At 50.1% G+C, this 27,042-nt stretch overlaps 1 protein-coding gene across 3 annotated transcripts in view; it reads right to left on the minus strand.

The window, feature by feature from the left end:
• ERI3 (ERI1 exoribonuclease family member 3) overlaps positions 1-27,042 on the minus strand; it is a 129,091-nt gene that overhangs the window by 44,515 nt on the left and 57,534 nt on the right. For all 3 annotated transcript variants that reach the window (XM_065879798.1, XM_065879791.1, XM_065879807.1), the window contains one exon: positions 16,569-16,641. In XM_065879798.1, coding sequence (XP_065735870.1) covers positions 16,569-16,641 — 73 coding nt within the window. The remainder of the gene's footprint in view (positions 1-16,568; positions 16,642-27,042) is intronic.

A 27,042-nucleotide genomic window follows, 5' to 3' on the forward strand; every position in this document is an offset into this window, starting at 1 on the left:
AGCTTGTACTTCATTCAGTGACATCAAGATTTTTCAAGTAGAGAAGTTAGATGATCAGTACAGGACAGCTTGGGGTTTGATGGTTCAGGTATGGGAAATAACACGTCACAGTTGCAAGGACATGGTTTTGGAGTCAGATATCCAGGATTTAAAATCCTTAAATTCCTCTTCCAATAAACTCAAATAACCAGCAAGGGCTGGGATTTTGCTCACTATTTTATCCCCATTGCTTGGCAGAGTGCCTGGCCCAGTAGGTGCTCAATAGCCATTTACGGAATGAAAATAAAATGAATGAATGAATGGCTATGTTGAATGCAATCCCATTTGACAAATGTTTATTGAACACCTACTGTGAAGCTGGCACTCTGGTTACATAGTGTGAGCTCTTCAACAGTAGGGCCCCTGTCTGATCTCTGATCTCTGCCTCAGCGCCTTACACAGGTTCTGTTTGGCACAGGGCAGGTGCTGAAATCAATATTAATTCCCTTCCCTCTCCTGGTCTAGGAGGTTTCCCTAAGAGCCAGTGAATCTTGGAGAGAAGTAGCCTGAACACTTCACTGTGGTTGGCGAGGAAAGGGAAGCCGAAGCTGTAGGGGTGGAAGCCTTCAGGAGCAGGGGGTGGTGCCCACGGTGTTTGTCCCAAAGCCAGCCATGGTGTGCCAGGAGGCAATCCGAGTCATCAAAGCCAGTAGAGAACTGAGCAGGGATGAGATTGTTCCCACAGCGCATTCTCAGAACCCTCTACAGACTGCCCTGGACCAGGCCTCCACGCAGGGAACCTAGCACCGGTAGGGTGGAAACAGAAACTTGGGACTTGCAGGTGGAGGAGGAGGGGAAGATCTGGGCCTTATCTCCTGAGCACCCTGTCCTGGCCCTGGACAGCTGCCATTTCCACATCTCCCCTCTGGTCGGGAGGGCCCTTCAGCTCATGGCTGACCACAGTAAGAAGGGGGCTCCTCAGTCTCCCAACCCCCAATTCCTGTAGGCCTCCCCTCCCCTCCCTTTCCTTCCCTCCCTCTCCTTCCTGCAGAGGTTCCCTCGAGCCATAAATATAAAATAAAACACAAACACCCACAGTCCAGGAGGAGGGCGTCAGACAGATAATGGGCATTTTGTATCTTTTTATGACACTCCCCATAGGCAGCTCGGCAATCACAGCGCAATAAAGGCAGGCATGCAGCTTGCATAGTTAAACAACTGACGGGTAATTAGGCACGGCAAACACACCACTGGGGAGGCCTCAGGGCTGCCCTGGGATCTGCCGGCAGCCTGCCCTCCTGCTTGCAGCCAAGTAGGGGCCAAGCCCAAGCCTAGCACAGTTAAGACCTGGCTGTGGGGCTGAGGACAGACCACTGGCTGCTGCCATATGCACATTTGGGCTCATGCCTCTGCACACTCACAAGCACACCTGCCCACGCCCACACACAAGCACTTCCTGAGCAGCTAGCCTGGACCTCATCTCCCCAGGAAGGCCACTCCTCTTTTCCAAGTAGGGTAGCCGAGGGTCTCTCAAGGGCCCTGCTTTAATGCCCTTGAAGAGGTCACAGGCCTGGCTGCAGCAGGGGCTCACTCATCCAGGTAGCCCTGAGCTTACCGAGTTGCACAGGCAAGGAGACACATGAGCATATGGTCATGATTACACTGACTCCTTCTCTTGTAAATTCCAACTCAGTACAGAGGCGAATTCGAAATAAATTATTTTTTAAAAATGCACCCACACATACCGTACACATATTCCTATCACCGCACTTATTACCTCTACTGTATTTTTCCCCATCTACCTTGACCCACCCATCTTCCTTGCTAGGTGGGGAGCTCTGTACAGGTGGAGACCAGACCTGATTCATCTCCAAGTCTACATGCCCTGATACACAGGGCTTCGTTGAGGAATGGTATTGAGTGAGATGTTAACTGAGACGTGCTGGCCCAGGCAGAGCACAGGTCACTTGCTACCTGGGGCCTAGGTCCAGGCTGACCTAAGCCCAACCAACAGAGACAGAAGCCCTCACCAGCACTGTAGGCCTCCCCTCCCTCAGTGGACCCCACTGAGTCCACACAGTGCCCATTCCTCCTCTAGTGACCCAGCCAAATTCAAAATTGCAGGGAACTGATGGCTAATTAATGGAACAGAATAGACCAAAGCCTGCTCCAATTCCACCTGAAGACTGAGACAAAAGATCCCATCTCTAGGAGCCACCAGATCAGCTCTGAGGAGTCAGCCAGGGAAGATTAAAGCACTCAACCCTAAAACCCTCTTCCCTCAAGAGAGCTGACAGCAGGCCAGGTGAGCTCACAGAAAGACCTTGATTGACCCAGCACAGTCCCATATGAATGTGAACACACATCCAGCTACTTCTCCTGGTCTCTATCTGGCCGTCACTCCACGTCTGCCAAGACAATCAACAAAGGGGTCAAAGGCCAGAGGAAGGGCCTGGGCTGCACCCCACCTTTAGGGTACTGAGAGGCCCCCCTTCACCCCCTGTAGAAGCAGGGAGACAAGCTTCTCACCCCATATTCTTATGGAAAAGCCCAAAGCCTCAATGGCATTCAGCTCCAGTCCAGGTCACCCCAAACTGTGACAGATGCCATCTGTCCAAACTCCTCCCCAACACCTGAGCCCCCAGCTCTCCTGACTTGATGCCAGGCAATGCCTTGCCTTCCCTGGACCCGCAACATTTCCCAGTGGGGTAAAGGAGTAGCCCCAAGGTTAGAGATCAAAATAAGTAAGGGTCAAAGAGGGACTTATCTGTCTTTCCTTGCATCCATCACATTTTTTGCTGGGAGCAGAAAGAGGAAACCTCAGGTACAATGAATGATCTCAGAATGGCAAAGGCAGAAGAGACCACAAGAAAGATCACCTCACTCAGCTTCCTTATTTGTTAGATGAGGAAACTGAGGCCTTAGAAAGGGCAAGTGACCCAACACCAGAGTCCATGCCTTTATCTTCCAGCTTCGAGTTCAGTCCAGGGTTCTTTGTATTGCACCATGCTGTCCTCTAGAGACAAGGCCTGCATCTGCACACCTCCAGGTGGAGTCAGACCACAGGGCCCACACCTACACCCTCCCCACATTCCCATGTGTGGGCACATGCCCACACCTGAGTATGCACAGACACAAGCCTCCCCGCAGGGAGAGATACGGGATACACATCTTTAAACACATATAGACATGCATGTTCACATGGGCGCACTCTCTTACACACAGACAGATTCCCATTAAATAGATGTCATTCCCAAGACAACTGGAGCGTGAGGCCAATCCCTGTCCTTCCCCAGCCACTGCTTCACTGGCCATACAACTAGTAATGGCCGGTGTGTGTTTGCCCAGGCCTCCAGCCCAGGCCAGACCAGAGGAACTGCCTTCAGGTAGTATCTGCTATGGGACAAGTGACAAGAAGGAAGCCATAGAAGGCGAGAACCTGGATTTACATCCTGGTCATGTGGCCTTGGGCAAGCTTCTTAATGCCTCTGAGCCTCTATTTCAGCACCCATAAAATAGGGACAATAGCCCTTGCCTTGCTGAGTAGCTGCGGAAAGCACCTAGCATAGAAGTTGACTCCAGCTGGGGCTCAATATGTTGGTGCTGTATTGCTGATACCTACAGACATGGTCAAACCTGCCTTTCCAGAGTGGTCTGCATGGAATGTGGGAGATGGGAGGCAGGGCTGTACCTCCTCCCTTCAAGGAAGTCTCTTTGCCCTTTTCTCTCCTTTTCTGTAACTCCTCCCAGTTTCCAGGGTCCAGAGTAGCAACAACAACAATTTAAAGGAAAAAAAAAAGGGAAGAAAGAAAAAAACAAAACACAACAGAACCTGGGAGAAGGCAGAGTAACTAAGGGTTCCCTTGGCTCTCTCAGACTTCACACTGAACGCTGCTAAGTCCACCTCTTCCCTACACGGCCCTCAGCTCTTCTATAGTATCTATGCCTCTAAGAGCCTCTTGAGGTCCCCTCTGCTTGCCTCGTTCTGTGGATTCAGAGAAGCAGCAAATCTGGTCCCTTGCCTCAAGTGGCTTATGGTCCTGCACAGGGAGAGACCAGGCCACAAAATAACCAAAAGGCACGGACCGTGGGCCACTGGGCCCTAGCCCCTGGCCCGAGGGTGAGAGTATAGGCTCTGCAGTCTGGATGCTGAGGTTTAAATCCAGGCTCCAAACACACCCAGGACAGAAGAAGCACTCTCTCCTGCTCCAGAGCGAGCTCAGAATTCACTTCCTCAAGGACACAAGAGAGAGACAGAGGCGGCTCATGGTGGGACCAGGACGAAGAGGTTGTGTCATTTGACAGGACATAGACTGAGCAGCAGCCAGCGAGGGGCACACAGACCCAGGGTGGGCCTCGTTGTAAAGACCTGCCACGGAGGGCACTGCAGGCAACGCCAGGGTAGAGGTCGATTTTGTAGCAGCTGCAGGGAACCTCACCGAGGAAGAAAGAATCCCAGCTGCCTTGAGCTGATTCCTCACCCGCTCTCCTCCCCCTTGTGGCCACACTCACCAGGGACACAGAGCAAGGCAGCATCTCTCCCGGTTGAGGCCGTGCCAGACCACCGCCCCCCGCCCCTACCCAGACACACACCAAGTACCAGCATTCTTCTACAGGTGCGGCAACCAGGACCTAACTGATTCTTCACTCTGTAATTTCCTACATGTTACTGTAAGGATACTGAGGTCTTCTGGCCAAGTATTCTCAGACTGTCCACAGACAATAATGCTACAGGTCATGGTGGCCTCTTTCCCTCCCTGCTATCCACCAGGCCCACAGGCTCTTCCTTCCCTCCCCTGGACGTAAACATGGCAGTTTTCTGGAGCCACTGCCCCATTCTTAGAAGGCAGCTTAGGTTGGCTCCACTCCAGACATCAGGAAACGGCTCCTTACTGCGCTCACTTGCTTTTGCCTTCTCTGCTTTTCCTCTGCTAAAAGGCATACACACGGCTGGACCACATGAGTAGCTTACAAAACCTGAAAACTACTGTTTGTAGTTTCCCAATGCAGCAAGCTCCTTCCCCTCCAGGCCTTTGTTCACACTGCTCCCTCTGCCTGGAATGCCCTTTCCATTTGACTCCTAAAAACTCACTCACCTTTCAAGGCTCACCTCAACAGTTTCCTCAGTGAAACTTCGTTGACAGCCTCTCCCACACCCCAGGTGAAATGACTCCTCCCTCCTCTGCCCTGGAGGCAACAGGGCAAATCAGTTACAGGCATGGTCCCTAGATTCAGGTGCGTAACTCCATCACTCACTAGCTCTTGAACGTTATGGAAGGTACTTAACCTCTGTACCTCAGTTTCCTCATCTGTAAGTTGGCTAATAACAGTACTTATCTCAGAGTTGTTTAGGATTGAGCTAATTTATAAAAAGGCATTTAGAGCAGCACCTGTTTATTATTATTAATTACCTCTATTTTACAAACGAGGAAACTGAGGTTCTGAGAAGGTAAGTGGCTTCTCCAAGGTCATAACGCAGCAAGATGGCAGAGCCAGGAATTGCCCGAAGGTGAGTGTGACTCCATACTCTATTGGACAGCCAGGCACGCTGATGGTGGCTGCAGTCTAGGACGTGAGATGATGGGCTCTGTTCCTCAGTGTCAGCTGAGGGTAAGCTAGTCCAGGGTGGCATCTGGCTCCTCCTCCCTGGTGCTCACTTGCATTCTGCTGGAGGAACCCCCTTTTCCTAGCTCCTGCCCACAAAGGCTTATATGTCTATCTTGAGCTCCTGTCTCCTTTCCCCTTGTAGCCTAGTCATCTTGTCTCCAGTGGTCAGCGCGAGGACAAGGGAGCAGCAGAGGCACAGTGCTGTCACTTCATGCCCAGGACAACTCTCGGAGTGGGTATTCTTTTTCCTGTTTTACAGAGGTTGATACTGAGGCTGAAAGAAGTTAAGTGAATTTCCTAAAACCTCACAGCTAGTAAGTGCAGAATCAAGATTCTAAATCAAGCCTACTGGACTTCAGAGTCTATGTGTCAGATATTGGCACCTTTTATAGGTTCAGAGAGGTTAAGGAACTTGCCCCAGATCATACGTTTGAGCCAGACTCATCTGGCTCCAAAACTCTTTCTCTTGCACCAACGGTCTCTAGCCTGTGAGCCACATCCCACATCACATCAAGCATCATCTGAAGACTGAGTGAAGGGGAAGAGTCACATACAGCCACACCATTTGTCTAGGATTATGCAGCTAGTATTGTCATTAAGAAAATACAAGTTCATTTAAAAGCCAATCAAATTCATTGTAGCTTTTTTTTATTATGTACTTTTATCACTATACACCCAAAATACAAGGTCCACCAAGTGCTCAAGGGGGAAGGGAATGTCTGATAAGTTTTCTGATATTACTAAGAGCCCCGTGTGCTCTGTCTGCCTACCTCCCTAAGAGCTCTCCAAAACTACACTTAGTACCTTTCTCAAGGTACCTTCCTGATCCTTAGTCACAAAGTCACAATAGAGAAGTGCCTTCTGTGTGGAATAACTGTCTAAAGGTCATTAGCAGGAACAGGAGGCACAATCCTTTCCAGGTCTTGAGTCCCATGAATGTTAAGAAGTAATGCCGTCTCCAGCAAAGAGGACCCAAGTCCTGAGCTGTGGAAGGAAGGAAGGAAGGAAGGAAGGAAGGAAGGAAGGAAGGAGGGAAGGAAGGAAAGGGTCAGGGAAGTGAGTTTCTCTTTCCTATCCTGGCCTCCAACTCCTTCCCTGTCCACCTGCCTAGGATACATAGTCTGGGGAAAAGAACAACACCTATGTGGGTTTGAATCCTAGCTTTACCTCCTCCTGGCTATGTGCCCTTAGATAGATTACTTGCCTTGTCTAAGTCTATTTGTCTGGGAAATCTGGTAGGGGAATAGGCATCTGGACTCTGGAGCTCATTAGTCCAGTCTTATACTCAGCATGCGTTCAGTGAATGCTTGTTGATACCCGGTGTGTGCCAGGCCCAGTGCTGAGCACGGGACATACAGAGATGGGTGGTAAGCAGGCCTCAAGGAGCTCACAGTCTAGCAGGAAGCACAAACATGTAAGCAGATGATTACAAGACCACATGATATACTCATTACAAAGTACTGAAGCCATACTAAGGAAGTGATTAACTATGTCTACCAGAAGTGGGAGAACACCAGAGAAGGCTTCACAGAAGAGGGTTTTGAAGGATGAACAGGAGTTTTTCCAACACATTAAAAGGGGAAAGGTGAGGTGAGCAAAGGGAACAGAATGAGCAAAGGGAAGTGAAAGTGCCCTGTCTATTTGAAGAGCAGAGAGAAGTTTGATATGGCTGGAATGTTAGAGAGACAGGAGATATGAAGATAGGGATGCTGCAATGAGCTAGATCCTCCAGGCCTTGGGTACCGTGCTCAAGAGGAAGGATGGGCCACAGCCTCCCACACCTACCCTCTTGGCTCCGGTGCTGTTCCTGTCAAAACAAGCACACTGAATCACACCCTTTCCCGTGCCTTTGATTTAAGAGTTCTTCTCCTGGCCCTGACAGTAAGGCATTTCTGTCCCACAGATTATAACTCACTCTGGGCTATTATTCAGCTCCCCAGCCCTGGCCCTGCTGCAGTTAGTCCAAACATAATATCCTTCATGCATATATTATCTGTCTCCCTATTATCTGGAATCATTTCGGAATTAAATTTCAGTCCTGGAATATTGGCTTCAGGAGCGGCACGCTTTATGGGCTAGTCAAAGGTTAGAATACCAATCAACATAACAGTGCCGATGCAGCGAGACATTTTAATATTCCAAAACCCGGTAATTGTAAAAGGACATAATATTTTTTCCCTGATTACCCCAAAGGCAACACATGTTAACAAGGCGAGGGAAGGAGTGAAAGAAATTTCAGAGTTCAGACAGCTGTAAGACATATTTAAAGGAAAAGCCCAGGCAGGGCACTATACACCATGGGGGCAGGGAGATGAGAAGAAAGAAGACAGTCTCTCTAGCTCCAGCTGCCCCGACTCCAAATATAGCACTGGTCCCTCTGCTACCTCTGGACTACGTCCCAAGAGCTCATTCTCAAGGGCAGATGTTACAGAGGATGGGATGAAAGGAGAAAGAGCTCAGGACGTGGAGTCTTGAGGCCCAGGTTCTAGTTTCAACTCTTCAATCCAAAGCCTCCAGCCCCCAAGCTGGTCCCTCCCAGGGTTTCAGCATCAAATCCAGTGGCAAACCCTCAGGGCTGCTCTCCCACTCGGCCTCTCCTTGTCCCGTGCCTGTGCTCCAGCCTCTCCCACATTTATACCTGGTGCTTTTGTGTCCTGTTCTCTTTGTACATATTTCTTCCCAAAGACAGTTAGAGGCCCTCATCTACCTGGCCTCAGAGCTGGCTCCCCTCAAGATGGCAGCCCACGTGCCCAATGCCCCACGGACAACGCTCTGTACTTTGGTTGATGCCAAAGACCTGCGCCACAGCCCCAGTCTCGTCCTGACCACTGAGTGGTCCAGAAGCATGTCTCAGTGCAAGCCCTCCTCCATCCAAAATAAACACAAAACAAACACCTGGCAGGGCCCCTACATCTTCAAACCTCTCTTGGTTTTCATTTTTGTTTTGTTCTTGTTTTTTCCAAATAGCCCCAATCAAGGGGCTCTGCGGCAGGCACCATGCAGCCACCACTGTACGAAGAGTCCCAGCCTCTGTCGGGCTGCCTATCACTTGAGCAGCTCTATCCCCACAGCTCCAAAATAGTGACCTGACCAGCAGAGTTCCAGACACTTTCAGTCCAGATGGCTTCCCAGCTAGCTCAGCCCACTCGCTGGAGCCTCCAATCTGCACCATCCCGACCTGCTGACCTGCCTATGGCCCCCAGCAAAGAACTTCATTAAGGCTGAGAATTTATTCCTCCATAAGCCCTTAATTTATTACTGCGCTGATTGGGACTCTGAACACTCCAAGGTCAGGAAAAGTCGTACTCAGTCGTAGACACCAACCCTCCCTTCAGCAGTTTCTCCTGCTGTCGGCTCCCAGGGGAGGGGGAGACAGAAATGCTTCTTGGAGAGACCCAAGAAGGTCTCCTCTCCTTTCACAGCTGGTCCCAACCCCATCATCCCCTTCAGGGCACGCAGATATTGTAGCAGGGCGTATAGCACAGATGGCAGAGGAAAAGTGGAGCAGCAATCTTCACACCCTGGTTCATCTGGGTCTGTCAAATCCTAGGTGACCTCCAACCCTACAACTTCCGAGCATGGCTGGCTGAGCCCTGTCTGCCAGGACTGACTTCAGAATCCTCCGAAGGCTGCTGCCTGCCTGCTTCCCCAAAAGCCCATCCAAACAAGCCCAGGCACCAGAGGGAATTCCAGACCATTTGTGAGTGTATGTGCACGTACTTGCATGGCTTGGTCTGACTGTCCGTGAATCGTGTATGTGGAGGCATGCATTTATACATACATTTATACCTATGTGTCCTGCGTATGCAGTGAATATATACATACTATGTGTGCATGTGTATATCCATATACTCACATCCTTTTTGACCTACCCATTTCTTGACCTCTTATTTACACTAACATTCTCCTCCACCTAATCTTAGCTACCCACCCCCATGGGCACATCTTGGAGCCTGCCAACACTTAGAACTGCCCCATCTCTGAAATCACTAATTCAGACATGCTACTTTCCAACCATAATCTCTTATCCTTTCATCTGGCATGCTTAACTATAGCCGGTATACCTGTTCCCCATCTTACTGGGACCTCTCTACTTTTTCCATATCCGTCAGGCCCCCTGCTGTCTTCATTTCCCTCAACATCCAGCTTAAATCCCACATTCCATCTTGGCAACCACTGTCTTGACAATATCTTCAACTCCTTTGTTCCTTTCATCACACCCCTTGGGAAAATCTCTACTGTGTATGAATCTAAACGTCTGCTTTCTGCACGCCCACAGCCAGGCAGTTGAGCTTTCTTTGCTAAAGGAAAGCCACACAACTGAACAGAGAGGTTCCACTGTGAATTAATGTCACCAACGTCAACTGGACCCGCACCACTGCCTAGAAATCCGACTATACTTCTCAAGTAAGATCATATTGCTATTCTTTACTAAAACTACAGCAATCCTTTTCCACTTTCTGCAGGCCTTCCCAGCCCTCCTCTACTAGTTATCAGCAAATGACTGATATACTTCACAGAGAAAAACAAAAGCCTTGGATGGGAACTACTACTTGTCATCACCAAATGCACAAGCCTACCTGCATCTGTGTGCACCCATCTACCTCTCCTTACCCCATAATGACGGAAGAGGGGACCGTCCTCCTGAAGACAGCTAGTGTCAAGAACCTGGGTTTTCCATACCATCTCCTGTCACCTTCTCAGAGACCTCTCTCACTCCTATATTTCGACCCTTCCTTCTCTAATATACAAACGAGCACGTATGTCTTTCACCTTAAAACACAAAACCTGCCTCAACTCCACTGCTGCCCCACCACAGCCCTTACCATTTCTCTCTCCTTCAAAACCACATTTCTGAAAAAGTTAAAATTTCTGTCTCCTCATTTACTCCCCAGTTCACTCCAACTTGGCTCCTATCCCTATCATGCCATCCAGAGGTTTTACCAGAGTCACCAAGGTCCCTGAGCCCAGGTCTGGCACTCATATTTCAGTCTTTACGTTATGTGGCTCCCTCTGAGCAGACCAGTCCTTTTCTTTGGAAGACACTCTTGGTGTCTATGGCATCACACTCTCCTGGTCTACCTCTTCTTCTATCATTCTTTTACCCTCTCTTTTTTACCGTTTACTCTCTTGAGCACAGAGTCAGGCAAAACTAAACTTAAGTTCTAGCTCTGCCATGTAAGACACTGAGCAAATTTCGTCATCACTCTGTGCCTCAGTTTTCTCAACCTTAAAATGCAAAGAATAATAGTAACTACTGTGCAGGGCTGTGAAGCTTAGATAATGGGTTAGATAATGAGTGCAGTGTCTGGCACAGCACTGTCCAACGCAAACATAACGTGAGCCACATAAGCAATTTATGAATTGAATGCCCAGCTCAAGTAATAAGAAACAGATGAAATTAATTTTAAGAATATGTTTTATTTAATTTGGTATAGCCAAAGATTACCATCTCAACAGGGACTCAGTATAAAAAAATTATTAATGAGGTATTTTGTATTTTTTCATACTTAAGTGTGTAATTTACACTTATGACACACCTCAATTGAGATGCTAAATCTTCATCAGAGATACCTGATCTGTATTGAGACTTTAAACAATTAACAGTTGAAAATACAGATTTACCAATCCAGTGTGTTCTAAATATACTGAAAAGTTCTTCCTGAAAGTTTTTAACTTTCGTTTAAATTAATTAAAATTAAATAAAATTTAGAATTTGTTGTCAGTCATATCAGCCACATTTCAAGTACTCTATTGCTACAGGTGGCTAATGGCAACTATACTGGACACAACAGATCTAGCGCATGAAATGCAATCATTAAATAAGAAATATTACTATTACTACTAGTGACCACTCCTCCTCCTTCTCTAGTTCTGACTCTTCCTCCTCTATGTATCAGACATTGGTCTTTCCCAGTGTTCTCTCTTTTCTTCTCATCTTATTCATGTCATTCCCATGGCTTCAATTATCATTCACATACCAATAATGCCCCCAAATCTGTTATCTCTTACCCTGACCTTATCCCTGAGCCCCAGATCTATATATTTAAATACTTTCTCAACAGCTTCACAAGAATGTCTCAAAGCCATCTAAACTCAACATGTCCCACACTGAATTCACTTTCTCTTCCAATCCCCAAACTTCTCCTCCTTCCATTATCTCAGTAAATGCATTCCAACTCTCCCAGTTGCTTACATCATAAACCATGGGAGTCACGATGGTCTTCTCCTTCATCCTCAACCCTCACAGCCAGTCAGTCACCATTTCCTATCTATTGTACAGTCAATTCTGCTGTAACACTCATTTTGAAAGAGCAAATTTGTTCCAGGGCAACTGAAGTATCAGGGAACGATTTAGCATAACGCACATTGTGCATTCGTGTGAGACTGTGTCCTTAAGCGATACAAGATAAACACAGGAAGTTACACCCAGCTGAACAGAGCTGTGTAAGAATAAACAAAATGACACATGCGTACACCTCAAACATATACCAGCTACCTGGATCACCACATGTGCTACAAGCCACAACCGTCTGATTACAATCTCTGATTTCAGAGAATTCTCTTTCCGCCTCTTCACAATAACTCACAAGCTACAACCCTTCTCATGCCCACTTCCACAAGCAGACTTCAAGTTTTTTTCAAGGTAAAATGCCATATTTATCGTAGTACTTATGTATTTCTTAACCCTTTAATACGTGTAAAATCATGCTACCCATAATTTTTACTTTATTAGATTCGCATCTTTTTTCATGTGTCGCTGAGGAAGTTTGAGTGCTTGCTGTGCACCTAACCCCATTTTTATTGCACAGCTTTCCACAGCATGGTGATTTGGGGGGAGGTATATGTAGCATCACAGCAGAACTGACTATACCATTTAACACTCCAGATTCAGTCCATTTCTCTGCATTTCCACTGCTAACAATTTAATCCCAGTAGCTATAATCTTTCACTTGGAATGGTCCAATTCTCTGGTTCTCAACCAGGGACGGTACCTCCACTCCCACAACATCCAGGCCACGGGAAAAGTATGTGTCTGTCGAGGGGGAGGTGGCATTTTTAGCTGTCACAGTGACCTGGAGAGGTGCACTACTGGTTTCAATGAACAGGGACTGGGGATGCTGCAAGTTCAGCAATGTTGCCCACATGATGATGTGCCCCGTCCCAACACGCCAACTATAGCCCCATCAAGAAAAACCAGTACTGGTCCCCTATGTCTACTCCTAGCTCTCTCTACACTGCAGCCAGAGAGACTTTTTTCAAAATGCAAATCAGATGATGCCTCTCCTATGTTCAGTACCCTTTAATTGCTTCCCCTCGCCCTAAGGATAAAGATCAAAATCTAAAGTCTGGTCTACAGACTCCCCTCCAGTTTCATCTTATGTCAGCCTTCTCTCTTCCCCACTTTCACTGTGCTCCAGGTAGTCACTCATTCAACAAATAATGATTAAACATCTACTGTGTGCCAGGAACTATGCAAAGTGATGAAGACAGAAGAGTAAATAGAAGAGACAAGTTCTTTGGCCCCCAGAGAACTTACATTCTACTTTCATGAAGCTGCCAGGCTTCTCTTCACCCCAGGGCCTTGCCACGTGTGGTTCTCTGCTTAGCCAATTCCTGCTCATCCCTCAGGTCTCAGCTTAGACTCCCTTCCTCCCTCCACCCCACTAAGTCAGGTCCCCTTGTGATGTGATTCCATGAGTCTGAACTTTTTAGTGTTATAACACAATTGAAATTGTTTGTTTAACATCCATCTCTTCTGTTATATCCCCAGGGCCCAGCACAGTACCTGGAACATGAAAGGCGCTCAAAAATATTTTGCTTATTGATGCAGATGTGTATGTTTATATATGTGCATGTGCCCTTACATTTTATGAATATGTATATATAAACACATTCGTGTCTGTGTATATTTTCAGATATTTCTGCAGGTGAATATGTGTATACACATGTATCCAAGTATGGATACATACACACAATTTTGGATATGCTCGCTTGAGTGTATTCATTCACATGGGTACGCGTGTATATTTGTGTGTGTGTGTGTGTGTGTGTGTGTGTGTACTCTTCTGGCCCCTCAGTGACAGCTCTGACCTCCTGGAAGCCGCTGGAAGCAGGGCCCCAAGTCCTCTCTAAGCTGACAGTTCAATGAGAGTATAGATCATTCAATGACATTCCAAATGTCAGCAAACACTGGCTTGCGCCTCTCTGCTACAAGGAAAGTAGGTGGAGACGGGAGATGTGGAAACCTGGCCCTAGAAAAGTTGTCCTTCCCTGACGCAGCCCACACCGCCTCTGGACAGGAAAGGGCAGCTGAAAGATAACATTCTGCCTCTTCTCAGACTGGAGGCCTTAGTCAGTCAGTGCAGACCGTTGTTACCTCAGTCCCAGGTACTCACTCAGCACGTCTAGGTGGCCAAGCAGACCAGGACCCTCCCCATTCTTTTCATGGGGCAAAGCCCTGCTGGGGGGTTGAGAGGAGAGGACAGGAAGGGAAGGGGGTAGGACAAAGTAAGATCAAGGATGGGAGAGGAGCCTGTAGACAGCCAGGGCCTGGTCCCACGTGGGGACAGAAGGCAGGAATGAGGCTTTTACATGGTACTCCCACAACCCTGGAAATGGCCTCTCCGGCTTAGCTTTTATCATTGCTCTTTTAAAGGGTGCAGGAATCTTTGTGCAACCTGCACTAAGTCACGCAGTATTAAGATCAGAAAGATTGCCATGTGCCTGGACCTCTGGGGCCCTGCAGCCTCCCTGTCTTGCATGGCTGCTGGCAAGGACTGGAGTTCAGTCATCTTCCCTGCTGGGCCCTTAAGCACAGCTGGAACACCATGTGGCTGCAGGGCAGAGAGGAAGGGGTGAGACCTCTGGTTTTTCCTAGACCTGCTCAGTCTACCTCCCAAGAGGCGATCACAGAGACCTCAGTTTCCCCTGGTACCCACTCCCCGCTCCATGGCTCAGCACAGTCTGGCAGACAAGCAAGCTGAGCAGGCTCAGCAGAGCCGCCTCCACTGCCAGCAGCACCGAGGTAGTCCCGAGTGGCAATGTTATCACACGGGTCGGCTGCTTTCCTGCCTCTCTGCCAAAGAAGCTAGAGGCAGGGAGTTATCCATACACCAAAAAGTCTAGTGAACTTCACAGAGCAATTGTTCATGGTCAGCGCCTGCCTCGCTTGGTGGGGCCTTCACATTGCATTTGCCGAGGCCAGCAAGCAGCCTCAGATGCACTCTGACAGCTGGCACGCCGTCTTCCAGGAGCACAGGCCTGGCCACACCCGCACGCGTAGCCCTGCCAAGGCCCGCGTGAGAGGGCCTCTCTGGAGCCAGCTCTCAGAGATCAGTCAGCCAGCCAGCAATTGTTCACTGAGCACACACTCTGCACCTAGCCTTGATCTGGCCACCGGGGACACAGAGAGGAACCAGACTCAGTCTTTGTGCTTCGGATGGACACGTCTGCAAGGAAACACACAGACTCAGTTTCAACCCTCGAAGATCACTGATATCCAGAGTGGCAAGGAGCCTCAAGGCAAGAGTTCGACTGCAAAGCTTCTTAGTGGAGGTGAGACCTGAGCTGAATCGTCAAGGAGAGGGAATAAGCCCGATGAAGATGACTGGGGGCACTTCAGAGGGAAGGCTATAGGCCAAGGCCTGAAGGCAGGACAGAGCCTGGCCTCCTCAGCCAAAGCTGGGAGGTAGTAAGCAGCTGTTGTTCAGCTGCAAGGGAGATCATCGGGAGAGGTGGGGAGGGGTCGAAGCACAGACAAGCCAGAGGGCAAAGGACCCGTACACCAGGGAAAAGCAAAGGAGTTCACAAACACTGCCACAGACAGCGGCTGCCCTGAGACGTACGGAACAAAGTCCAAGGTCATTGTCTTCCAGTGCTCCTCCAAATGCTCGCTTAGCTCCAGCCCTCACACACACCAAAGGCAGGCTGCTCCCCCTGCCCCGAAGCCCCCTCTCCTCCTCAGATTCAAATCCCACCTCCCTTGAATGCCCAGTTCAAGACCCAAATCCCCACGATACCAGCCGGAGCCTCCAACGACCTCTCCCTTCTCTGGGCCCCCCGGAGCCACTACTCTGACCTCTGGTGTGTTCTCCCTTTGCTCAGCTTCCTGGGAGGCACTGAACGGCATGGGGTTCCTGGGGCTGCCCCAGGTCTGTTGCCCTTACATCACAGGGATGAATGGGAGTCAGTCTCCCTAGTGGCCTGGGCCTCCTAGAGCCAGGATCCTATCAGAGCAGGGGTCTGCAGCGTCTATTCCTACACCTCCCTTCTTGTGCTTACCTAGGAAGGACAGTACACACTAGGAGAGTACAGTTTTCTGGGTGATTCATTCTCTGCCAGGCCCACTTTCCTAGCTACACGGGGTACCGCCCAGCCTACAGCCTCAGCGCCCACTCTCCAGGTGCTTAGTGCTACATGAGTGCCAGTCTCTTCCCCCATGCTCAAAGGGAAGTGGGCTCTAGTGTCCACAGCCCTTCTCACATGAGCAAGCTCGGCTGGGGCTAGACAGGACCAAAGCCCGCCTGAACCAACTCTACCTCCCAACCCGAAGGAGATACCAGGGCCAGTCAGGAGGCTCAGAGGCCACACTCATGATCACTCATGATACTTTCCCAGAGGCTGAGCTAGGACCACTTCCCTCCCAGAGGCAATGCAGCTCAGCCCGGAGGTAGAGCTCCAAGCAAGAACCTGGAAACTACCCTTAATCGGGACTTCTCTGCACATCTGGGTTAACACCAAGGAGGGCAGTGTCAAACTCCACCCAGCAGCCTGGTCCCCCAAGCAGCTCCCCACTCCCAGAAGTAACCACAACCTTCCAGCACACATTAGCTAGGGAAGGGTATTGAGAAAAGAGAAGAAAAGAAAAGAGATGAGAACAACAAGATGAAAACAGCAATGAGAAAAGAAAGCAAGAGAGGGGGGTGGTCTGAGGCAAAGGAGAACCAGAGGAAGGATGGAACGGGACTCAGACACAGTACCTTTTTCAGATTAATCCACTGCTTGAAGTAATCTGCCACTGGCAAGCCCAAGTACTGGCACTGGCCCGGGAGCCTGAAGAAAGGGAGGAGAGAACAAGTTGAGCACCCATGTACCAGGTACGGAGTCTTAAAACAGGAAATCCAATAGAGTCTATAAGACAAAGTGACCTCAAAGGCTAACCCACTAGCCGTGGGTCCTACCCCACCCAAGAAAGGCACCCCACCTCCAGCACTCTGGACACTGGGCTCCAGATGCAGCCCTCAGATCCAACTGTGAGAACCTGGAGACTCTATTCAAAATGACATCAGCCGCACTGCTTTCTGATGGCCTACAACACGCTAAGTGTCTTACTTACATTCTCACGTTAATTCACAGAGATGCTGTGAGGTGGGTAGATCTGTATATATGTGTATATATTATAGATGAAGCAAAGATTCAGAGGGGTTACCTAAGAGTCCACAGCTAAAACATGATAGTGCCAAGAACTGAACCCGGATCTGTCTCACTCCAAAGCCTATGTTCTTTCCAATGCACCAGGATATTGTCGCCATCTTATTACACAGAGAGGCAGAGATGTAAGATAGGAGGAGAGAGAGGAAGAGCGTGTGATTTAGAGATAGTTGGGCAGGGGCTTCGGCTCACACCTAAGTCTCAAGCAATAGGCTTTCTGTGATAGAGAAGAGACCATACAGAGGGCTAAAAAGAAGTCAGAATCTAAACCAAGAACCTGATCTTGTTTTTTCTTTAAATCATAATTTATAAATTATCTCCCCTTCCAGCTGATGATGCCGTTTCACCGACACAAATCCATTCAGCCAAACACTGATGTTTTACAATAACAGTCACTTAGGCCTCAAAAAGTAAGACTGAACTCCTGCACATAAGGGGCTCACAGTTTGTTCAATGGAATGGATAATAAAAGAAATAGATAAAAAGCCTTAAGTTGGCACTTCCCTGGTGGCGCAGTGGTTAAGAATCCGCCTGACAATGCAGGGGACACGGGTTCGAGCCCTGGTTCGGGAAGATCCCACATGCCACGGAGCAGCTAAGCCCACGCGCCACAACTACTGAGTCTGCGCTCTAGAGCCCACAAGCCACAACTACTGAGTCTGCGCTCTAGAGCCCACAAGCCACAACTACTGAAGCCTGCACACCTTGAGCCCGTGCTCCTCAACAAGAGAAGCCATCACAGTGAGAAGCCCGCGCACCGCAACGAAGAGTAGCCCCCGCTCACCGCAACGAAGAGTAGCCCCCGCTCGCCCCAACGAAGAGTATCCCCTGCTCCCCACAACTAGAGAAAGCCCACGCGCAGCAACGAAGAGCCAAGGCAGCCAAAAATAAATAAACTTTACAAAAAAGCCTTAAGTTGCAGCACTGGGGTACATGGAAGGATGGTGGAGGATACTAGAAATATCAGCTGGGGAAGATCACGGAGTTTTCTTACTAAGAGGAGCTTGGCCACAGGCAATAGAGAGACTCAGAAGAGTTGTGATTTACAAAGATTGTTCTGGGGGCAACAAAAATAATACATTAAAAAAGCTGAGTAGTAGCCAGGAGACTAGACAGTAGCCATAGAGACAGCGAGCCAGCAACAGGAAAAGATATAAAGGAAGCCTTGGTGACCCAATGGGACATGGGGCCCAATGAGAGAAAGCAGTAGAACCCAATTCAGAGGTGTGTGGCTTGGCTTGCTTCACGCTACTCACTGAGACAGATACAAAGACAAAGTTAGGGGCGCAGAGAGCATATCTAATAGATGAAGCAGACCAGCATTTAGTCAATTTCATTATTGTTTTTAAATTTTCTTCATACAGTGTCTCCCTAAACCAGGGTACACTGCTCCCACTGCCTCGCCCCTACCACCCCACCGGATGAAGGCATGAGTTTGGGAATGCAGTTTTAGATGTACACCTGACGTGTGCCAAGCACTCAACATCTGTTGAGTCTGAGGTGCCTAGGAGACATTTGGCAGTGGGGACGATGTCTAAGAGGCGGATGGATATCCAGTTGTAAAGACAGGTCGGGACTGGAGATATAAATTGCTAAGTCATTAATGTAATTTAAGTAAAATTAAAGTCATGAGAGGAGACGAGATCACCTGGGAAGAGTGTGGAATGAGATGAGCAGAGAGCCCAGGCTAATGTCTCATAAGTTTTGTTGAGCTAAAATGAAAGCAGGCCACCCCTACCAGACCGTCAGCACAGACAAGGAACTCACTACCCCACACCGCAGTCGGCTCTGATTCTGGACGCCTTCAATTCTCAGAACAGCCTTCCTTAATGCTAAACTAAAATCTGTCTCTTGTAACTTCTACCCATGAGTCTGAGAAACGTCTTTAGAAACTACAGAGAATGAGACTTCTGTCTCTTCCTTACAGAACCCTCCCAAGAGCTGAGCCTAGGGACCTTCCTCAGAGTTCCCTTCTCCAGGTCGCACAGCCTCAGCTCCTTCGAGAATTCTGTAGGAGATAATGTACCATGAGTCAGGACTCACCCAACCCACCTCCATGTCCAGAGGGCAAGGCTCCTGGACCTTTTTCAGGGTATCAGATAGCCAAGGTCACACATGCTCTTTGGACCCCACTTCACATCACCTGTGGTCAACCTAAATGATGATGAAAGCAGGCTTACCCTTTCTGGAATATTTACAACTGATTTTTGAGCTTAAAAAGCAGGTCATTAGTGTCAAATGCCAGAGTGATCAAGCAAGATAGAGCTGAGAAAAACCCAATGAATTTGACATCGGTGGGCTAGTGGGGACAGAAGGCAGCAGGCGACGTGTTGAAGAGTGAGAAGAGATAAGAAAGTGGAGATCACAAGTACAAACTCCTTTTTTAGGAGGCTTGGCAAAAAGAATCCAGTCGAAATGACTTGTTTCTACCCTAGAAAGTGTTAGGGCAGTCAGCCTTCCATCCATTACTCTTCAGTTACCTGACAGACACTAGTTGGAGGTCAGTGCCCATGTTTCAGGTGGTAGAGTTAAGGATTTACTTTTCTAAGACCTGAGACACCTTTCCAAGGGAAGGTTCCTCTCAACACCCAGGTGGCACAGGGACATTAACTACAACCAGTCAGTTTCCTGGGAGGGAGATTCTGGCTGAGGCCAAGATGACGAAGGGGTATCCACGTAGGATGTCCCCATGTGGGAACCAAGGACCAAGATTGTAAGGAAATGAGGCAAGATTTTGAAAGATGAAAGGTAGCTTTAGGAACTAGAATGTGTTTGCCTAAGAAGCAGAACTGTAACGTCTGGATGATTGTCTTATTCCCTTCCATTTTTCTTTCACGTTCCTTATCCTTGGTATTTGTGAAATGCTTGCTCAGGTCAGCTTTTTTTTTTTTTTTTTTTGCGGTACGCGGGCCTCTCACTGTTGTGGCCTCTCCCGTTGCGGAGCACAGGCTCCGGACGCGCAGGCTCAGTGGCCATGGCTCACGGGCCCAGCCGCTCCGTGGCATGTGGGATCCTCCCGGACCGGGGCACGAACCCATGTCCCCTGCATCGGCAGGCGGACTCTGAACCACTGCGCCACCAGGGAAGCCCCTCAGCTATTTTTGAAGAATCATATTAAGACCTGTGAGTGAAGGGGGCCACCAGAAGCACAGAATCTGCAAAGGAGCAGGTTAGGGGACTGGCCAGCAAAAGGCAAGGGTCCTGGGTCACCTATCATACTCTCCCTTAGCCAAGCCCACCACCCTCTGATTCTTTTAGTTGACACAGGCCAGGAGCGCTTTTGGCTGGCTGGTCTTGGGAGAGGGAAGGGCTCCCTCTTCAGCAGGATTTCAAAGGCAGATATCAGCTGTAGGCTTCTCTACCCAGGTAGGAAGGGTCTAGCTCAGTAGGATCCTGCCTGTTTCTCTTGGTGGAGGACCTATACCAGAGTGGCCGCACTGAGGACAGACTAGACAGATTGTCAGGCTGGAGGCTCAGCTTCAGATATGGCTCAGCCGCATCCAGAGTGCTGCCTGGGCCCCCTGGCTGACTGAAGCAGAGGGAGGCGGGACCATCATTCTCACTCGGGGCCCTGGTCACTTGCAGGTACACATGTTGTTTGCAGACACACAGGCATTCAGGTTGTTGAGTCCTCCAGCTAATGGGAGGTCCTAGCTATGTGACTTCAAGATACAAGCAGTACAGTTATAGAGGACCCAGGCCTATCTTCACAAGAGACACAGAGCCGTATGCCAGAACTTGAACTCCCAGGTGCCTCGTGGGAAGACAGCTACACATTTCTATGACAGAACCCTAGCCCAGCTTAGAGAGCACCAAGAGAAACCCTGTGAGGAAGGTAGGTTAGAGAAGTTGCCACCCCTTCATAAAAGAGGAAACTGATGCCCAGAGAAGAAAAAGGATTTGCTTAATCAGACAACAAGCCAAGGGCAGAGCTAGAAGTGGGATCTAAGTCTTCTAACTACACAAGGCATCAATCATATAGATGCAGTCTTTGCAGTCCCTGGGAAGGCAAGGCCTGGGACTTCAGAGGGTCAGGTAGCATGGTGGTCAGTGCTCAGGGTCACACCTGGGTCCACGGTTCTTAGGAGCCTAAGGCTAGGGTCAGTGGGTACCAGTGGGTACATGGTTCCACCAGTTTGGAGAAGAAAAAGGCAAAAGTCACCCTGGCACAAAGGGCCTGAATGCTGTGAGTTCCTACCAGATACTGATCCCAGGAAAAGAGCCACTGGCAGTGGGCCCTGGACTAGCCTACGGGCATGAACGTGCAGGCAGGTTTATGGTGCCCAGGTCTCCAGGCAGCTGGGATCACTGGGCACAGAGCTCCTCAACTGCCCAAACATCATCTGGCCATGCTTATTACTGCTGCCCAATGAAATTTTATGCACCAAGTCCACAGGTGTGATTTCCCCTTCTTTATGAGGGTCGGAATGACATCACTGATGGCCAATAGAAAAGAGCCAATTATGTCCAGGCCATAAAAAGGAATGGGATTTTTTTTCAACCAAATCAAAACTTCCTTCAGCTTCGTGAATGCAAGGGGCCCTCTTTAAGGAAGCCAACCCCCACCACCAACCCCAGTCCTGCCTGTGGGCTCTAAACCAAGGGATATGATTGCTTTCCAAATACTATGGGGCCTAAGGCCAGAGAGGGGCTCTGCCTTCGGCGTTTACCATGTGGCCCTGCTCTTACCACACTGGCCCCTTAGGGTCATCAGAACCCACTGTGAAACCCTCTTGCTGATGCTTGACTGGCTCCCTGCTGCTCCATCCAGGGGGGCATTAGAAAAGATATGGTACTCCTCAAGTTCCTTTATTACTCCCGCTAAATAACATAAAGAAAGCAAAGAAAGCCCTCTCCTACTTAGAAAGAACAGTATGGGAGGAATAGAGGTGTAAGAAACAGCCCCCCGCCCATACAGCACAGAGCAAAAGGAGCCCCTCATCCAGCCCTACCACCTGCAGCCCAGCACTTGGGCTAGGTCCAGACAGCCCTGATGGCAAACAGGTGTGACCAGCTCAGCGCCAGCCAAGGCAGGGGACTAGCTCATTAAGGGAATGTCACCCTTGCTAATGGGTATGGGCAGGATGAAGCCACTGTTAGCAAGAGCTCAGCTTTGAAGACTGGGTGAAGTAGAGCTGGGGGACTCTGCTAGAACTACTAGGCTTGAGTCGATGGGGCCAGCAGCATCCATGGAGGTCTGACAAACAGACTGGCAGACACCAAGAGCCAGGACCAGCAGGAGAGCAGGCACCAGTTCTGGCAGAGGTCATGGACACTCTTCCTTCTGTGCTTCTCTCTCTGCAAGTCTTAGGGACAACTCTAAACTGGGGAGATGCAGGTCACTCTCAAGCCCTTGAAGAGGAGGAAGTCAGCTGAATTGGAGGCCATATTTGACCCCTCTCTGCCTCTCTGGAAAAGCTGTGGGACCCAGATCTCGGAGTGATGTAGGCTTTCAGTCCTGGTACTCAAACGCACATACTGCTCGCCTTCAGAGGGCAAACTATTTTGTGCTACCTGATATGCAGAAAAAGGGGAGTGTTGAGGTGCAGAGGCCAAGAGCAGGGAGAAAGGCCCTGTCTTCTTCAAAGTCACCTTGGAGCACGGAGGCATGGAAGGCCCAGCCTGGGGAAGGCGGAAGCAGCAGACCCAGTTGACCAGTCAGATGGGAGCTCCTGCCGAGGGGTCACCCATGATGGGGGTTGGACTTGTTTCCACGAGGGGCTCCACACTTGCTCCTTCTGATACAAACCTTCCCGAAGAATGCTGTCACTGGCTGTCCTGCATCTCAGAACCACCACATCTCCTAGGCTTGTCTCCAACTCCCAGGGCTGAGCCTCAGGAAGGGTCCCCTTCCCCTGGGTCCCAGTCTGGGAGTCCTACTAGTCAGAGCCTCCCCAGTCAGCATGACGTGATTCTGCATCCAGCTCCGGCAGGCTACCCCAGCCGAGGCAGCACTTAGCTGGGGACACAGCTCTTTGTCTCTCCTATTTCCGTTCCCCTACCCAGAGGAGATAAACAGACCCTGGGTGATAAACGGCCCGCCTTTCACGATCACTTTTCCTCAAGTTGAGGAGAGTAGCTGGTGATGGATGGGCTGGAATTTGGTTATCAGGAAGGGCTGTCAGCCAGAGGTGCCTATCTCCTCCCCCACTACGCAGGGCATCATTACGCTGTGGTGTCGAGGTAAAATACGAGCAAGGGGAGGGAAGGAAGGAAGAGGGGACGGCTGGGCTTCTACATGGAGCCCACTGAGCTACAATGAGAGCAGGCACGGGGCTGGGACGTTAGTTATCTGCCTGTGACACCTTTTATCTCTGCACAAATTGGTCCTTCCACCCCCACTGCATCCTCTTATACAAACACAGGCAGGCACCATGTGTCACCATTGCAATCGCGTAGCAATTTAACCCGAATTAGTGAGGGGGTCAAACAAGGAAATAGGGGTTTCTCATTTCAACAGGTTCCTTAGTCTCTGCTCTGAACCACCACACTGGGGGGAGGAGGGTGGAGAGAGGCAGACTCATAATTGAATTCACTCACTTGGCCACTGCTGATGTATAAAAAATTAATGCTCAAGTCTCGTACTTATCAAAGCCAGTCAGTTTCCATCTCACCTGCAAGACGCACCATGGCAGGAGATACAGCCTGGCTGCCCCCGGCGGGCCGAATGCTCAGTGCTTTCTACCAGGGCAGGACTGGCAAGGACACGAAGGGAGAGAAAGGCGCTGCCCTGCACCAGCACCCCCTACTAGAAGCCTACAGGATAGTGTGTAGGGTGTGGGGGAAGGATGAGGGCAATGGGGGTTACAGGAGGTGAGCACATCAAAGATGATCCTGGACAGTTCAAGAATACACTTCAGTCTACAGAGAGAAAAGGCATTCTGGCTCCACCCTCCACCAGAAGATGGCCAGTAACCCCTCTCTGTCCCACAGACACACACACACAGACACAGCTGTGCTGAAATGGAAGAAGCCAATGGGAGCACTGACAGCACTGACAAGGCTAAAAGAGCAGGGAGTGGAGGAGTCAGGTCTGTTCCCAAATCACTTCCCCCATGCAGACCCTGGAGCTAGAAGAGCCCCTGATGGGGGCGGGGGGAAGGAGAGCACAGTAGAAGCCCCACCAGGCACATGGCTCTGCCGCACTAAGAGACAACTTGGTCAAGTGAACATGTGTCCTTGGGCAGCTACATCACCGCCATGCCCTGCTCTGTGAAGGTTAAACGAGCCGGCCAAGGGAAACATACTTTATAAACAAGCACTTATAGAAGGGATTCTGGCTGTAAGGAGGTTAGCTGAGACCAAACCTGCCTTTGGAGATGCTTCCAGGCCACCTGCATTGAGAAGACAGTGCCTCGGTCAGGAAAAGGATTCTAGAGAAGTTTTCTGGGGATGACAGAGTAGGGAGGTCCCAGAACCATTCAACAGTTGCCAAAATGAATTCCAAGAAGCTTGGGGGTGAGGGGAGGAGCTGTGGATAGAGAAGCACCTTGGTACTCATTCTCCAAATCCAAAAAATCAGCACACAAATAGGAGGGAACAAAAGCCAAGGCCCCAGTCTGAGACACAAAGTGGGAGAACTTTCTACCTGAATTGATACCACATATTGATGGGTATCACTGAGACCCAGGACCCTCAAGGGGTAGAGGCCAATCAAACCTGATTCCTATACTCAGGGAGCTTTCAGGACCACCTAGAAGATAACCACAGCATCAACTATAATGACCACTCCAGGAGAGACTACAGCAAAAGGGTCACTTCATTCCTGGGGATGGGAGGGCAATGCTGAGGAGCACTTACAGAGACTGAGCTTCAATTCCCTTTGCTATCACACACACACACACACACACACACACACACACACACACACACACACACACTCTCTCTCTCTCTCTCTCTGTCTCTCTCTCTCCTCACTCACTCCCTCTCTCTGTCCCTGCACTCTCCTCCTGCCCACAGCCTTGGGAGAACGCACTGCCGACTTCTCAGCCCACTTTGCCCCCACACTTGCCCCTATCCTCTGGGACGGCTGCAGGTTACAATTCCAACCACCAGCTTCAGAAAGATGATACACTTGCTGGAGCCTGCAAAGGGTCAGGAGAGAGTACTGTTTGAAATACCAGCGTGACAGCTGGCTCCTTGTCTGTCTCTTCCTCCCCCATCCCCCTCCCCAAACTTGTCATGGTACAAGAAGTCTATATGCAGCCCATCAGCTTTAAATATCAGTGTGCGTGAAGCAGGAGCACAAGAGCGAGGGAGCGGGAAGCAGACAGCGAGCGCCTCTGTCGCCACTGCCTGTCAGGGAACACTAATGAATTTCACTACCAGCAGCCATGCCTCAGATGGGGGTGAGGTGGGGGTGGGGAGTTTTCTAGGGAGAACACTCACAGTATTAAAACATCTCTTCCCAAAGCCCTGTTAATAAATGTCACTGCAGAGCCAAGAACTACGCCCCGCCACTAGGACTCAAGGCAAGGGAGGGGCTGGGACGAGCCCTGAGGTCCTCCCAAACAGGAAGGGGAGTGCAAGTATGAGGCTGGAGGGAGCCAGCTGAGCCCCCCCCAATTAAGAGGGTGACCACTATCACCCGTGCTCATCTCATAAAGGCCTTGGGATGCTTGGTTGAGAGGACTAGGAGGACAAGAAGGAAAGGCCTCGTGCTGGGAGGAGTACCAGCGGTGCGGCCCCAGCCAGACTCACTCCCCGCCCCACTTCCCATCAACTTCAGCCGACTCACTACACTTGAGGCCCCAGGAGGTACAAGGGGCTCCAAACCATCTTTCCAGATCTAGGGGAGGTGGGGTGAGGAAACTCAGGCACCAGTCCCAACAAGAAGCTACTTCCCCAACAGATGTCAGAAGCCAGAGCTTGTTATACTCTCCCTTTCATAGATGAGGAAATGGAGGTTGAGAGTGGTAATGTGACTTTCCCAAGGTCCTACAACTAGTAGGTAATGGAGCCAGGACTCAAACCCAGGTCTCTTTCAATCCTAAAGGTCCTGTTCTTTCCACAATACCACACAGCTTCTCTGAGCAGGGGCTGATCACCTCACTGGCTCCTGTGTGTCCTCTATTGCCAGGCCCTGCCCTGCCCTGCCCCTCCACCCCCTCCCACTGGTACACATGCACCTCTGGCCTGGCATGGGCCACAGCTGCCATGTAGCACAGGGCTGGGCCTCAGGCCAGGGTGAACCCAGCCTGGCAGAGAAAGCCCTGGGCCTGAGCCAGGCCATCACCTGGGAGTCTCCACAGCCCAGAGGGCATGGCGGCAGGCACAAGCCTTCCCTCGGGTGCTCTCCGCACAGCTCTGATCAGCACTGTCTGATCTGGCAGCGACCTGCTGTGCAGGGGGCAAATGACATTTAATTTCCTCTTGGTTTCCCTATGGTACAGACGAAAGGCCGTCACCTGCGTCTGGGTCTGGCAGCACAGCTGGAAGTGTTCCCAGACATGCTGCACTGGAGAGTTCCCAAACAGAAACCAAAACGCAGGCGGGTGCAGAGGGACGCCCCGTAGGCCAAGCTGCCCGTACTCCCAGAGAAAACCAACCTCAAATCCCCATTGGCAAGCAGATGCTTGAAGCCTCCAAAAGGCACCGTATATGTACAGAGCACCTCCCTGCTCCACCGCTTTGTGGCCCACCTGCCACCTGTCTCTACTCCCATTTCTCCCACACGGAGCCCACAGAAATAACCACACAAAGCACACAAGAGCCACAAACACCCTGGGGAACAGCCTAACATGCACCTCCCCAGTGCCACAAAACCAAATACTGTGTAACTCGCCAGCCCCTCTGGTGAAACAATAAGACAAGTGCCTCTTTGGAGTCCCTCCCGCTGCAATTCTTCCAGGGAAAGGGCACAGTGCCCCACCTGTTGCGGCTGCGAAAAGTGCTGGAGCGGCCACCAGGGCCGGCCAGCCCTCTTTCCCAGGTGGAATGGCAGAGGCCCGAGCAGGCAGCAGGGAGTAGGGTCCGGGGAGGAGAGTCAGCAGGTGACAGGAGGTTTCCAGGGTATTCTGGTCA

This window comes from Phocoena phocoena, chromosome 1 (assembly GCF_963924675.1).
Source record: "Phocoena phocoena chromosome 1, mPhoPho1.1, whole genome shotgun sequence".
NCBI classification, from domain to species: domain Eukaryota; kingdom Metazoa; phylum Chordata; class Mammalia; order Artiodactyla; family Phocoenidae; genus Phocoena; species Phocoena phocoena.